Genomic DNA, 15,394 nt, shown 5'->3' on the forward strand with positions numbered 1-15,394 from the left:
AGCCAGGATGGTCTCGATCTCCTGACCTCGTGATCCGCCCGTCTTGGCCTCCCAAAGTGCTGGGATTACAGGTTTGAGCCACCGCGCCCGGCCAAAAAGTTATTAAAAAAAAATACAGCTAATAATGGCTCAATCATCTCCTGATGTTTTCTTTTAGAATTATTTTAGCCACCAGAAGTTAGTTAACTATTAAGAGTTAAGTAATTGTTTTACTGAATTAAATCTTCAGGTGCTAAACTACCAGAATTTGTGCCACTATCATTAAGAAACTATTCCCAGGCCAGGTGCGGTGGCTAACGCCTGTAATCCCAGCACTTTGGGAGGCCGAGGCAGGCAGATCACAAGGTCAGGAGATGAGACCATCGACACCTTGAAACCCTGTCTCTACTAAAAATACAAAAAATTAGCTGGGCGTGGTGGCACATGCCGGTAGTCCCAACTACTTGGGAGGCTGAGTCAGGAGAATCGCTTGAACCTGGGAGGCGGAGCCTGCAGTGAGCTGACATCGCCACTGCACTCCAGACTGGGTGACAGAGCGAGACTCCGTCTCAAAAAAAAAAAGAAAAAAGAAACTATTCCCCACTTTCTTTCTCTATCCTGGTCTCATTCCATTATTTGTTGAGCTCAGAAGAAAGAAATGCTAATTTTAAGTTGCATCTATCCTCATTGCTTATAATTTTACTTTGAATTGTGCAATTTATACTTTTTTAATTTGTTTTTATTCTTTTCTGTGTGTTTGATGTTGCCCTTTAAAAAATAAAAATAAAAAATAAAAAAAACAACAATCAACCTAAAGCCTTTGGCCACCACTCAACCTGCAAAGACTTCAACATCGAAAGCCAAAACACAGCCCACTTCTCTCCCTAAGCAGCCAGCTCCCACCACCAGTGGTGGGTTGAATAAAAAACCCATGAGCCTTGCTTCAGGCTTAGTACCAGCTGCCCCACCCAAACGCCCTGCCGTCGCTTCTGCCAGGCCTTCCATCTTACCTTCAAAAGACGTGAAGCCAAAGGTAAGTGGTCACCTAACTACTGTGCCGAGGAAAATTGTTCCCATCTGAGTGTCAAATAGACAGACTCTTGTTGCTAACAGGCAACAGAATCAGGCTGGTGGAATTGGGAAAAGGCAAGAGAAATGAGGGAGAGGGTGATTTGAAAATTGGCATGGCTACTCTGGGTGCACTGCCTATGGGTTACCTCTGCTCCACAAAGAGCAGCCGAAAAAAGAAAAGGAAATCAATTTGGGGCCCATTGATGCAGCCATTAACATTTTGAAGCCCTTTTATGCTTTTACCTTTCCCTGCCCTGTTTGGAGGTAATACTCCATCTACTTTGGTTCTTCCTCCTTTCTCTTAGCTACCTATTCTTTACCTATTTAAGCACTTATTAACCAGTTTCCTCTACTCCACATACCAATTAGATATTCTTTTTTGGTATAATTCCCACATCAAATGTAATTCTTTGTCTTTCCCTGTTATCCTGTGGAAGTTTTATCCATTACTATTGTGATATAACTAGCTCTTCCCGGTTATCTCAGCATGTTCCAGCCTGATGTGATAACTTACTTTGCTTTGGGCATTAGGCCACCTCTCACTGAGCTACTACTGAAGTCATCCAGTTTTCCAGGTCACCCACAGTTTCTGTATTGCCCAGAAACTGGTCACATTTGGAGCAGCATTAGTGTTACAGAATTGCTCCAGGAGGAGAGAATAGTGGAGGCTGTGGCTGCCTTTCTTAACATCTTGTCTCATTTGAGAAGGGCCTTTAGGTCAGCCTGATAGTACTCTTTAAATTCATGGTACGAAATAGTTTCCCATGTTAAAGTGTCAGTTTTTAATTTAATATTGTGAAGAAAACTGTGGAACCTAGGAGTTGAAGTCTAGGCTGAAACCCTGGCCAAGAAACTGAGAAATCCTCTCATAAACTAGTAACGATAAAATCTTACAAAGCTTTCTCCCTTATCCTCATTTATCCAGTTGGTTGCTTTTCTTGATCTTTAGAAAACAATAGGTTTGAATAAGAGGGCAGAGAGGAGGTGCCTGGAGTCCTGGCCGCAGGTCCTCCCTGCTGCTTATTCAGCAGCAGCAGGGGGTGACAGAGGAGAGTGGAGGAAGGAGAGGTGTCTAGTGAAATTTCACTCTATAATAAATCATATAAATGAAATGTACTGTACTAGTTGCTTTATATACATGAACTTTTTAAAAATTTTTATTTTTTTGAGATGGAGCCTTGCTCTGTCACCCAGGCTAGAGTGCAGTGGCACACTCTGGGCTCACTGCAACCTCCGCCTTCCAGGTTCAAGCACTTCTCGTGCCTCAGCTTCCTGAGAAGCTGGGATTACAGGCACCCACAATCTTGCCTGGCTAATTTTTGTATTTTTAGTAGAGAGGGGATTTTGCCATGTTGGCCAGGCTGGTTTCAAATTCCTGACCTCAGGTGATCGATCCTTCCACCTCAGCCTCCTGAAGTGCTGGGATTACAGCCGTGAGCCACCGCGCCTGGCCTGTATACATTAACTCTTAATTCTCTCAATCACCCATGACGTGTAGATATCAGTATTTTCATTTTATAGGTGAGGAAGCTTAAGCTCAGTTAAATAAACTTCCTAAAGTCTAGTGCTATTAAATGGCAGAACCAGTATCTGAGGCTGGAGCTGACTCCAGTGCTGAGGCCCAGGGCTATCAACCACTGTTCTTTTATGGCCTTTTGCCATTCAGCTTTTAAACAGCATTTCAAGATACAGCTGACCTAAACAGGTGATCTGCATTGTAATTATTAATGTTTGTCTTTTAGATAAGAAACAGATTGATAAAATCTAGCCAGGCATGTAAAGCTGGTCCTATGTTCTAATGTCTTTTCTTTTCTTTCTTTTTTTTTTTTTTTGAGATGGAGTTTCACTCTTGTTGCCCAGGCTGGACCGCCTCCCAGGTTCAAGTGACTCTCCTCCTTCAGCTTCTTGAGTAGCTGGGATTACAGGCACCCGCCACCATGCCTGGCTAATTTTTTGTATTTTTAGTAGCGCTGGGGTTTCGCCACATTGGGCAGACCGGTCTCCAACTCCTGACCTCAGGTGGTCCGCCCGCCTCGGCCTCCCAAAGTGCTGGGATTACAGGCATGAGCCACTGCGCCAGTCCTGTTCTAATCTCTTTTATCCAGATGAGGAAATAAAGCTCAGAGAGGCCCAGCGATTTGCCCAACAAATTAAGGGGCCAAACCAGGAATGCAGCTCAGGCTTCTAACCCAGATTTGGCTGGTGGCCTCTTCATCTGCAGTTTATTTTGGTAGAAAGATTTGTAGAGACAGAGAGAGAAAAACGTATACAGAAAAAAATAGATTATGATTCTGGCAAAGAAGAAAATGTAAATTGGGAAACAGCAGAATAGCTCCAGTTAACTTCTGCAGGTTGTTGAAACCAAGAGCCTGACATCTAAAAGATGCAACATCCTTTTGAGATTTCTATCCCACATAACTTTTTTCTAACTTATTTTATCATTATTACCCTTACTGGCAAAATAATAAGACTATGCTAGATTATTCTGAATAATAGTCATAGTGTTAAAAATTTGATGCACATCCCAGAGAGCATCTGGTTTAGTCCTCAAATTTTAGAGCGATAGGAAAGGGAACCCCTCTGCCCAAAATCCTACATGTTTCCGTAGAGCTGGAAGCAGAATCACTTCTCCTGATGCCAGCCTTAGAGTTCTTCACACCGTACTTAGGGCCTTTATTTGTGGAAATCATCATTACCCTACATTTGCAGAGTTACACTTAATATTTGATTGGGGCCGGGCGCGGTGGCTCAAGCCTGTAATCCCAGCACTTTGGGAGGCTGAGGTGGTGGCGGATCACAAGGTCAGGAGATCGAGACCATCCTGGCTAACACGGTGAAACCCCGTCTCTACTAAAAAATACAAAAAAACTAGCCAGGCGAGGTGGCGGCGCCTGTAGTCCCAGCTACTCGGGAGGCTGAGGCAGGAGAATGGCGTGAACCCGGGAGGCGGAGCTTGCAGTGAGCTGAGATCCGGCCACAGCACTCCAGCCTGGGTGACAGAGCGAGACTCTGTCTCAAAAAAAAAAAAAAAAAAAAAATATTTGATTGGATGCCAGCCCTTAATTTCTAAGTACTTCCTTAGCTGATTTGTCCATTTAACGATATCCTGCTTGTCTCTACCTCCATACTGCCCTCTTAATAGCCACTTCTCTTGGAGCAAGAGAGCTGAGCCCACTGTGTCTATGATTTGGCGTACTCTCTTTTGTAATGTGGTAATTTGTTTATCAAAATAGTGTCTTCATCCCCTATCCCCATAGAAACCAGGCTAAATTGATTGTTTCCCTTCTTCACTAGAGACGTCATTCCCAGCCTCCATGTAAAAGGAACTAGAGTGGTCCAGATGCCAAGCATCTACACTTGAGAGACTTTTTCCCTTTTGCTCTCAGACCATAGTTGTGATATCAGTGCTCTTTATCCCTTCTGTTGCTCAGGCTGCCTCTTCTCATTGTCTCTGTGCTGAGACCTTTCCTCCTTTATTCCCTGACATCACATATTATCAGAGCTGGTCCTTCATCACCCTCCATTCTAATCTCTTTATCCCAATGAGGAAATAAAGCTCAGAGGCTCAGTGATTTGCCGGAGTAGGGCTGCAGCTGACACTTCTGGCCCAGATTTGGCCTGTGGCCTCTCCATCTTTCTGCTCAGTCCTGTTCAGCATTCTGTAGGTGCGTGTTAGCCAAAAGAACGGCTTGATTTGACTGAACATAATTTTTAGTTTTTGTTTGTGTATGTGTTTAATCTTTGGTCAAGTATAATACATTAGATTTTATTACATTAAATACATTAGTATTTTTGGCATTTCTACAGAGGTTACATTAAAATATATGTGTGTGTGTGTATATGCATATATATATGCATATATACATACATATATATATATATATTAGTATATAATGCAGTAGATCTGGAGGCAGATGTAGGTTGTACTGATGTACCCTTCAGGGCTATTCATTCTCACTGGCTCAGGTTGGATTGAAGTAGTTTTACTTTCTGTTGCATGTCCTTAGATTACACAGCACCCTGCATGGCTAGTGTGCCACTTTATGTGGAGGATTTTGCTCTTAGAACCATATATATTTTCCTGTCAGTAGCTGCTGAACCCACAGTACCTCCTGTTCTCTGGTACATGCTTGTATAGAAGCATCTTGTGTCCAGGTGCAGTGACTCAGGCCTGTAATCCCAGCACTTTGGGAGGCTGAGGCAGGCGGATCACAAGGTCAGGAGATCGAGACCATCCTGACTAACACAGTGAAACGTTGTCTGTACTAAAAATACAAAAAAATTAGCTGGGCATGGTGGCATATGCCTGTAGTCCCAGCTACTCTGGAGGCCGAGTCAGAAGAATTGCTTGAACCCGGGAGGTGGAGGCTGCAGTGAGCCGAGATCATGCCACTGCACTCCAGCCTGGGCAACAGAGCAAGACTCTGTCTCCAAAAAACAAAACAAAACAAAAAAAAAAGAAGCATCTTGTAGCATGACTCCTTGGGGCTATTGCTGACCTGCAGGGCTCACTCCCACTTACCTCTTTGCAGCCCATTGCAGATGCAAAGGCTCCTGAGAAGCGGGCCTCACCATCCAAGCCAGCTTCTGCCCCAGCCTCCAGATCTGGATCCAAGAGCACTCAAACTGTCGCAAAAGCCACAACAGCTACCGCTGTTGCCTCAACTGGCCCAAGCAGTAGGAGCCCCTCCATGCTCCTGCCCAAGAAGCCCACTGGTGAGTATTGCCTGTCTTTCTCTCCCGTGGGATCTAGGGAGGAGAAAATGGGATCTTGGCTTTGCCCCAGCCATAGCTTTAGCCAGTATCACAAACAGCTGTGCAAGCCTGCTTACGCACCAGTCCTTAGTGGGCTACCTGGAACAGTGGTAGTTAGCCCTGTGGGCCTGGTACTTTTTTTTTTTTTTTTTTAGACAGAGGCTTGTTCTGTCACCCAGGCTGGAGTGCAGTGCAGTGGCGCAATCTCAGCTCACTGCAATCTCCGTCTCCCAGGTTACGCCATTCTCCTGCCTCAGCCTCCCGAGTTACTGGGACTACAGGCACCCGCCACCTCCCCTGGCTTTTTTTGTATTTTTAGTAGAGCCAGGTTTTCACGGTGTTAGCCAGGATGGTCTTGATCTCCTGACCTCGTGATCCGCCCACCTCAGCCTCCCAAAGTGCTGGGAATACAGGCATGAGCCACCACACCCAGCTAGTACTTAACAAGCCTTGATCTCTGTGTGAGCTTAGCAGTTGTATGTATTCAGAAAAATCTTGAGTAAAGACAGAAAAATGTACTGCTCATGAATTTCCAGGTAGAATTTACTCTTGCCTTCTTAGTAACCCACAGCACCTGGTGCTCATGGGCTTACATGATGATAAGAAGAAGGCTATTCGGCTGGGCGCGGTGGCTCAAGCCTGTAATCCCAGCACTTTGGGAGGCCGAGACGGGTGGATCACGAGGTCAGGAGATCGAGACCATCCTGGCTAACACTGTGAAACCCCGTCTCTACTAAAAAATACAAAAAAAAAACTAGCCGGGCGAGGTGGCGGGCGCCTGTAGTCCCAGCTACTCAGGAGGCTGAGGCAGGAGAATGGCGTAAACCTGGGAGGCGGAGCTTGCAGTGAGCTGAGATCCGGCCACTGCACTCCAGCCTGGGCGATAGAGCGAGACTCCGTCTCCAAAAAAAAAAAAAAGAAGAGGGCTATTCAAGTCCATAGGCATGTATTGACCGCCTACTTTTTTTTTTTTTTTTTTTTTGAGACGGAGTCTGGCTCTGTCGCCCAGGCTGGAGTGCAGTGGCGCGATCTCGGCTCCCTGCAAGCTCCGCCTCCCAGGTTTACGTCATTCTCCTGTCTCAGCCTCCTGAGTAGCTGGGACTACAGGCGCCCGCCACCGCACCCGGCTAGTTTTTTTTTTGTATTTTTTAGTAGAGACGGGGTTTCACCGTAGTCTGGATCTCCTGACCTTGTGATCCACCCACCTCGGCCTCCCAAAGTGCTGAGATTACAGGCGTGAGCCACCGTGCCTGGCCTGACAGCCTACTTTTAAGGCCACATTAAAAGAAGGCATTATCAGGGCGGTACAGAAGAATAAGACACAGTGCCTGACCATCTAGTTTACCACTCCATTCCCAGGGACTAACACAGTCCCTGGCTCAAGGTAGATATTCAGTAATTGTTAAATAATGAGGAATCTCAATATTGGATGGACTATCCAACAGGTCAGTTTGTTAAATGTTATATTAATTTATAAGTATATTTTGTACAGCCATTAAGACTGAGGGAAAACCTGCAGAAGTCAAGAAGATGACTGCAAAGTCTGTACCAGGTAATAGCCCCTCTGCCATTTTGCAGAGCCCTAACTTGAACCCCCACCTGCTCTGTGGCTTAAGTTTCCCTTTTTCTCTCTCTCCCTGAACCCGTTTTATCTCTGACTCCCTTCTTTGCAGCTGACTTGAGTCGCCCAAAGAGCACCTCCACCAGTTCCATGAAGAAAACCACCACTCTCAGTGGGACAGCCCCCGCTGCAGGGGTGGCTCCCACCCGAGTCAAACCCACACCCATGCCCTCCCGGCCCTCCACAACTCCTTCCATAGACAAGAAGCCCACCTCAGCCAAGCCCAGCTCCACCACCCCCAGGCTCAGCCGCCTGGCCGCCAATGCTTCTGCTCCTGATCTGAAGAATGTCCGCTCCAAGGTTGGCTCCACAGAAAACATCAAGCATCAGCCTGGAGGAGGCCGGGTGGGTCCAGGGAACCTGGGGTCCTGTCGTGCCAGCCCCTGCATCCTCCCCTCCATCTCCACACTGTTCCCAGGCCCACCAAAGCAACAGACAATTAGGACACTGGACTCAGCGTCAGGGTATTTCAGCCTGGGCTCTGTAGTGGGCTTTGCACCCCAGCAGCAGGGAGGGCGGGGTGGGCTCAGCTCTGGGCTTTCTCTTCCTGTCTCAATAAGAAAGGCTCCTGTTCTAGATGTTGGGGTCTGGGTTTACATTTTTGCTTGGATGTAAAAGGATTATTTTATAGAATAAACAGAGGAGGCCTCAGAGACTCTGCAAGTATGAGAGATGCTCGACATGAGCCTAGTTTTTCGTGGTTCTTAGGCTGCACAGAGAATGTCAGGATAGGCAGAAGGTAGAACACCTCTTATTTCCACAACCCATCACTTGAGTGGAATCTATCTGAAAGAGGACTAGGGTGTCCTCTTGTGGCCAGGATGAGTCGTGCTGTGAGCCTCTGGCCTTCCTAAACAACAGGACTGCACTGCATATAGTGGTGGAGAAAGATCACAGTGCTTCACTTTTAGGATTTTCCAGTGGTGAAGATTTTCTGGTTGCATCAATCCCAGAATTATGTAACTGTTGGTAACCATGGGAACTCTGTGTGAAAAGGTGGTGACGAAAGTCCATCTGAGAACATTCAGGTCCCTGGAGTAGTGACCATCTCATCTCCTAGGTTACTCACTAGCTCTACACCACCACCACCACCACCATCCAGGGCAGAATACTTAACTTGCTTAATCTGGAGCTGTTAAGATATTCAGGAGGGACAAAAATGAGGTGGAATCCTGGTGCTGTTGGAAGACACTGATGGCAAGCTGAGATCAGTCTAGAGAAGAGCCTGAGAGTTGCTTGTGGTAGCGACAGTGGCTCTGGTGTGCCCAGCAGGCCTCTGGGCTGTGCTGCTGATGGCCTACCTCCCTCTGTCTTTGCTCTTATGGTTTCATGGTGCGAAAGTTACAGGAGGTCTTGGGTGGGGAGTTGAGTGACTTGATCTAGTGAATTGTTTTCCGCTCCAACATACCTAAAGAATGTGACACTTTCTATCAGTATTGACTTCTCTGGCCGTGGCAACTGCTTGGGGCATATCAGAACATTTGGCATGGGGTGAGGGGTATCGTAATTGGAAAATCATGCCCCAGCACACTCTCAGAATCACTGATTTGGTTGTCTTAGCCTTCCTTTGTGCCTTTTCTCCATTACATAGTGTCTTGACCTGTTCCTCATGTCTCGAGACTGTGGCCTGCGGCTCCTTTTTTTGTGTCCCTCTACTCAAGGATCTGTGACTTGGTCTACCCTGGGAAATGTGTGGTTTTGCCTAGGATCAAAGGCCACCTGCTTTTGCCTGGTGAACTGACCTGGATTTGAGTCCCCTACAGCCTTCTTCCCTTCTTAGCATTTGAGCTCTTACCCTCTTGGTTTGAAATTTGCCCCTTTATCTCCATCCAGGCCAAAGTAGAGAAAAAAACAGAGGCAGCTGCTACAACCCGAAAGCCTGAATCTAATGCAGTCACTAAAACAGCCGGCCCAATTGCAAGTGCACAGAAACAGCCTGCGGGGAAAGTGAGTTTTATTTAGACCCACCTCTGGAAGGTGAAGATGGTAAAATACTTCTTCCAGCCTGAGCCACTTGACCTCTCTTGCACTTTTTCCCTTTCCTTAACTAGTTTCTACTTCTTCTCCCCCATATTCCCTTCTCTGTGCTTGATGACACAGCCATCAGAAAATTTTTTCTATTAACCTTGAAAGTTAATGGAGTTTGGAGCCCATTAGCCCTTTGGAGAATATATATATATATAATTTTTGGCTGGATAAAATGGATCCAAAGACTTTCGTTCATTTCCTTCACACTGACCTTGATGTGAAACCTATCTGGTATGAATGCAAATACAGTGCACCTACATTCGTTATCAGGAAGACTTGGCAGGGGTAATTTCCACCACCTGGAACCCTGGAGCCCCTGTGCTTTACCTTAAAGTAAAAGATCCCTCTCATAACGCTGCTGGGTATGGAGATAACTTCATTTGTCCTGGTTCCCCGGGTCACCTCTTAACTGAAAGTTAGGATGCTCATTCCCAGTGGAAACCCACTTAGTATAGGCATGCAGCATCAACTAGAGGGCAGAGGTAAGCTGAAACCACAGGTTCTTTCCCCTTGCTTCTGGAAACCTGGAAACCAGGCCCCTCCTGAGTGCTTGCAACACCTTCCTTAGCTGTAGCAGGTAGGTTTGCCTCTGCCAGAGAAGCCCGCACTCCAGCCCTTAGGGACCAGCATGGGAAGTCTCAGCCTAGGGCTGAGTGAAGAAAGCTGCACTGTGGCTTCTAGGTGACTACTAGAGGTCCTAGGTTCAGACCAAGGCTCATTAAGTAGTTTGCTAACCACCTGTTTACCATCAAAGTTGTGAAAAAGGCTAGAAATGAGTGGGTACAATGAGGTATATGGGTTGGAGTTTCTCAGGATTTCTGTACTCTGTGGAGAACTCTTCAGCCTGGGGCCTGCATCATTTGCAAAGAAAGGAAGTTGGCAACTATTCCTTCTTGAGAAGGTCCTGGGATTCTTTGTTCCAGAGTCTTAGAGCCAGGGCCTTGGTGTTTCTCAGTTCCAGGGAAGCCATTCCCGTACTATACAGTGTGGTTGTGCCCCCAGGATTGGGCGTCATTGCTCCCCTACTGAGAGGCTGTTCTTTCCACATGGGCATCTCACAGGGCAGAGGATTAGGCATATGGAAGATTCAAGAAGGTATTTTACCCTTGAGTCAAAAATACTGTGCCTTCTCGAGCCCTGAGACAAATGGGCTAAGTGTAGAGGCTGCAGCCGCTCCCCTGGTAGTGGAGATTCTGTATCTATTTGTATTCACATCTGAGCACTGTCCCCTCCTTCCTGTTAGTATCATCTCTGCCCTTGTTGCCAGCTGCCCAGTGCTTCTCAGAGCAGCCTTTGCTTCTGAGAGTGGGTCTGGCTGCAGCTATTCCAGGGCCCAGATTTAAGGGAAGCACCCTCTTTGGGTGAGAACAGGTCCACATGATAAGACTCTTGCAGAGAAGAGCCAAGGACACTGTGCCCAGCTCTTGAGGAGGTAGCAGGGCAAGGAGGTAGGGCTGTGCCTGGTGGGGCATCGGGCTGGGCTGCTGCCTGGGCCTTGTGAACCACAGCCCCACCCCCAAGGAGCGGTGATGACCAACATGCCCCGCCTGCGCAGCTCTGCTCCTGTCGTTGTGTTGTCTGTTCCCGTTTTTCACTCCCCTTCTTGCTCTTTCACATTTCTTTTCCTGTGCTTTTCCACATCTGTTCTGTAGAAGATGGGGGTGGAGGTTTAACAACACTTTTTGTTGGTCGTTGTGATCACGTGTGGACTCACTGCCTTCCCTGTGTCAATTCTAACCAGTCCTCTCCCTTTGTGTTGTTTTTTTCTGTTTTCTAACACTCCAGGTCCAGATAGTCTCCAAAAAAGTGAGCTACAGCCATATTCAGTCCAAGTGTGGTTCCAAGGACAATATTAAGCATGTCCCTGGAGGTGGTAATGTAAGTATAAGCTCTGGTTAGCTGGCATCTGAGACATAGCCCACTGTGGGGTATACTGGGGAGAGAGCCAGGTGCCCATGTAGATAGAATCCCAGTGACCTGAGCTGTGGCGTTCTCTAAGAAACAGACTAGCAAACTGAGGGGACCTTCATGCTCCCATGTTAGACAGGGTGTTTCTGGCGAGCCCCTGAACACCAGCATGGTGATATCCACTCAGTATCTTTTTACCCATGTGGGTGGGAGGCTTTGGATTTTTCTCCAGCTATGTCAGAGCCTGGGTCTGAGCACAGCAGTCAGCAGCAGACCTGTTGCCTATCTGGAGTCCATTCCTGGGATGCATATGTTTGTCTGCATGCCCTTGAATTACCGTGGGAGTAATTGCTCTGAGACAGATATCTACATCTTTCCAGAGCTCATCTTTGAATCCTTGTTATTATAAAATAAGAATTAATCAACATTTTCTTCCTATCCCTTCCCCGCGTTTTTCTTCATCTTTGTTGCTCTCCAGCTCTCTGATTTTTCCCCTACTTTATTTTCTCTCCCTACCTTCTTCTCTTTTTCTTTTTTTTTTTTTTGAGACAAAGTCTCACTCTGTTGCCCAAGCTAGAGGCAGTGGTGCAATCTCGGCTCACTGCAACCACCACTTCCCGGGTTCAAGCGATTCTCCTGCCTCAGCCTCCCGAGTAGCTGGGACTATAGGTATGCGCCACCACGCCCAGATAATTTTTGTATTTTTAGTAGAGATGGCATTTCACCATGTTGGCCAGGCTGGTCTTGAACTCCTGACCACCTCATGATCCGCCCGCTTCAGCCTCCCAAAGTTCTGGGATTACAGGCGTGAGCCACTGTGCCCGGCCCTCCCATTTCCCTTTCTGCTCTCCCTTTTTTTTTTCCCTTTTCTAATCCCTTCCTCCTTTTTCTTCCCCTCCTTTTTTAGTCCCTTTTCCCATTTTTGTTGTTGTTTTTCAAGACAGAGTCTCACTGTTGCCCAGGCTGGCATGCAGTGGTGTGATCTTGGCTCACTGCAACCTCCACCTACCAGGGTCAAGCGATTCTCCTGCCTCAGCCTCCCGAATAACTGGGACTACAGGCATGCGCCACCATGCCCAGCTAATTTTTGTATTTTTAGTAGCGATGGGGTTTCACCATGCTGGCCAGGCTGGCCTTGAACTCTGACCTCATGATCCGCCTGCCTCGGCCTCCCAAAGTGCTGTGTTACAGGCATGAGCCACTGCGCCCAGACTTTCCCTCCTCATCTTTTTGTCTTCTTTCCTCTTCCACCCAAACATCCTTCTTTTTGTCTTGCTGCCATTGTGTGCCAGCTCTATGATGGGTATTGGGGACACAAGTGATCCCAGCTCACAGGAAGGTTCTGGTCTAGGGAGAGATAGGGCAAAGTCTTACTGTCGTTGAGTGTGTGAAGAACACCCTGTGTGCTTTCTGCTTGTCACTGTGACAGTGCCCAGGCGAGTGGTACTCTGTGGAGTTGTACCAGAGGCACCAGAAGCTGCCATGCACAGCGCCTGCCCTCACCGCTCCCTTCCAGGCCAAGTGAGACAGTCTGTCTTGCCTCCATTTCTTTTGAGTTCATTCGGTTCTTTCTCCTTGCTGTTCTGAACTGAACTAGGTCCTGCTCCACTTACCCTTTTCATTTTTAGACTCTGTTAACACTCCTGCCTCCTCCTTGGTGATCATGACATTCTGCCCATGGCCTACAGACACCCCCAGCAGTTCTATCATGAGGAATGCGGCCATGAGCTTTCGTTCTTGCCCCACACAACTCTCCTTCCTGCCCCTCCTTCCTGGTCAGCTTCTCACCACTGCCTCTTCCTGGACTGGGTAGAAATGGCATCCTTTACACTCGGGTGGAGTTGCTTGACCAGACATTAGTCAACCTGGAATAGGGTCAGCTAAAGTGAGGTGACAAAGATCCAGCCCACGAGGGGCCCAGGCAGCCGCTGAGCCTGGCTTTGTCCCGGATTAAAACAGAAGGTGAACAGGGGTTCCGAGGGAACCGGGTCACTTGTGTAGGTGAGACATAGAGATGCATTTGTGTGTGTTGTGTGGTGCATGTAAGAGCTCTGAAAATAGTCACCATTAACGTATCACCTGCTGTGATGTTTCCACACTGCCTGCACATGACCTCACATGTGTAGGGTTTGTTTGTTTGTTTTGTTTTTTCTGAGGGTGAATGTATTTTTAAAGCCTTTTCACTTTAGGAGGCCTCCTTAAACAGAGAGCATTAGGAGACTGCTGTGAGCGGTCTTTCCTGGTGGGAAGAGGAGGGTAAACAGCAGCTGGCCACAGCCGAACCCAGGTGCTTTGTTTCCTTCCATAGCCTCCATCAGTCCCTCCCTAAAGCCACCACAAGGAAATGTGCAGTTTAAAATGATGGGCCCCAGGCTGGGCACCATAGTGAGACCCCCGTCTCTACAAAGAAGAGTCTGGCTCTGTCACCAGCCTGGAGTGCAGTGGCGTGATCTCGACTCACTGCAACCTTTGCCTCCCAGGTTCAAGCGATTCTCCTTCCTCAGCCTCCCAAGTAGCCAGGATTACAGGCGCCTGCCACCATGCCCGGCTAATTTTTGTATTGTATTCTATTGTATTGTATTGTATTTATTTTATTTTATTTTAAGATAGAATCTCGATCTGTCGCCAAGGCTGGAATGCAGTGGCGTGATCTCAGCTCACTGCAAGCTCCGCCTCCTGGGTTCACGCTATTCTCCTGCTTCAGCCTCTCGAGTAGCTGAGACTACAGGTACCCACCACAGTGCCCGGCTAATTTTTTATATTTTTTAGTAAAGACGGGGTTTCACTGTGTTAGCCAGGATGGTCTCGATCTCCTGACCTCATGATCCGCCTGCCTCGGCCTCCCAAAGTGCTGGGATTACAGGCATGAGCCACCGCGCCCGGCCTAATTTTTGTATTTTTAGTAGAGACGGGGTTTTGCTATGTTGGGCAGGCTGGTCTCGAACTCCTGACCTCAGGTGATCCACCCACCTTGGCCTCCCAAAGTGCTGGGATTACAGGCATGAGCCACCGCGCCCGGCCTAATTTTTGTATTTTTAGTAGAGACGGGGTTTTGCTATGTTGGGCAGGCTGGTCTCGAACTCCTGACCTCAGGTGATCCACCCACCTTGGCCTCCCAAAGTGCTGGGATTATAGTAAGAGCCACTGTGCCCAGTCCCAAAAACAATCTTTTAAAATAAGGCCAGGTGCAGTGGCCCAGGGAGGCCTAGGCAGGAGTATTGCTTCAAAACCAGCCTGGGTTTCAGAGCAATTTTAAATTAGCCAGATATGTGCCTGGCAGCATTAGGTGGCATGTGCCTGTGGTTCCAGCTTCTCAGAAGGCTGAGACGGGAGGATTGCTTGAGCCTGGGTAGTTGAGACTGCAGTGAGCCATGATGGCACCACCGCACTTCAGCCTGGGTGACAGAGAGAGACACTGCCTGAAGAAAAAGGGGTGGGGGAAGGACCTGCTGTGCAGACAGAACAGCATTACACACTCGCCACCTACACACATACACAAAGAAATACTGCAGTTACCACCAGGATGAGAAGCTCAAAACAGGATCCCAGTTAATGCTCCAAAAGTGCCCCTGACAGACACACAGACATACCCCTTGATGAGAGCCAGCGGAGTGGAGAGAGGGGAGTGATGAGCCAGCGCCAATATAGTGGCTTCCTCTGTGGCTGGTCCCAGTTAAGATTTTGTGTCCGTTTTGGTTCCATTGCACCCTTGCAAGGGGCTGTGCATGTGTAGTGGGTGCTGAGACCTGCTGGCAGCTGACTTCCACAGCATGTTTTGGTTACCTGGAGTGTGCCTGCAGGCTCTCGCAGAGCGGCAGGCAGCCTGTGTAAGCACAAGCAGAGTGAGGTGTGTGATGCCGTGATTGCTCCTAGGACCACAGAGAGCCAGCGTGGCTTCTGCAGTCCCCGAGGAGGGGACACTTGGGCCAGCCCATGAAGGAGATGCCGCACATGGTTCCCTGAGGTTGAAGGATACAGTGGAGGCAGGGTGGTGTGGGGGAAATGTTTGGAAGCAGATTGTAGACTCCTCCA

General features: G+C 48.0%; 1 protein-coding gene across 9 annotated transcripts in view; it reads left to right on the plus strand.

The window, feature by feature from the left end:
- The window catches only part of MAP4 (microtubule-associated protein 4), a 280,646-nt gene that overhangs the window by 253,249 nt on the left and 12,003 nt on the right, over positions 1-15,394 (plus strand). For 7 of the 9 annotated variants that reach the window (XM_011939190.1, XM_011939193.1, XM_011939191.1 and 4 more), the window contains 6 exons: positions 797-1,012; positions 5,583-5,766; positions 7,298-7,357; positions 7,479-7,771; positions 9,260-9,373; positions 11,240-11,332. In XM_011939190.1, coding sequence (XP_011794580.1) covers positions 797-1,012; positions 5,583-5,766; positions 7,298-7,357; positions 7,479-7,771; positions 9,260-9,373; positions 11,240-11,332 — 960 coding nt within the window. The remainder of the gene's footprint in view (positions 1-796; positions 1,013-5,582; positions 5,767-7,297; positions 7,358-7,478; positions 7,772-9,259; positions 9,374-11,239; positions 11,333-15,394) is intronic. The other 2 variants (XM_011939200.1, XM_011939196.1) reach the window with 2 other exon arrangements.

This window comes from Colobus angolensis, unplaced genomic scaffold, assembly GCF_000951035.1.
Source record: "Colobus angolensis palliatus isolate OR3802 unplaced genomic scaffold, Cang.pa_1.0 Scaffold18, whole genome shotgun sequence".
In the NCBI taxonomy this organism is placed as follows: domain Eukaryota; kingdom Metazoa; phylum Chordata; class Mammalia; order Primates; family Cercopithecidae; genus Colobus; species Colobus angolensis.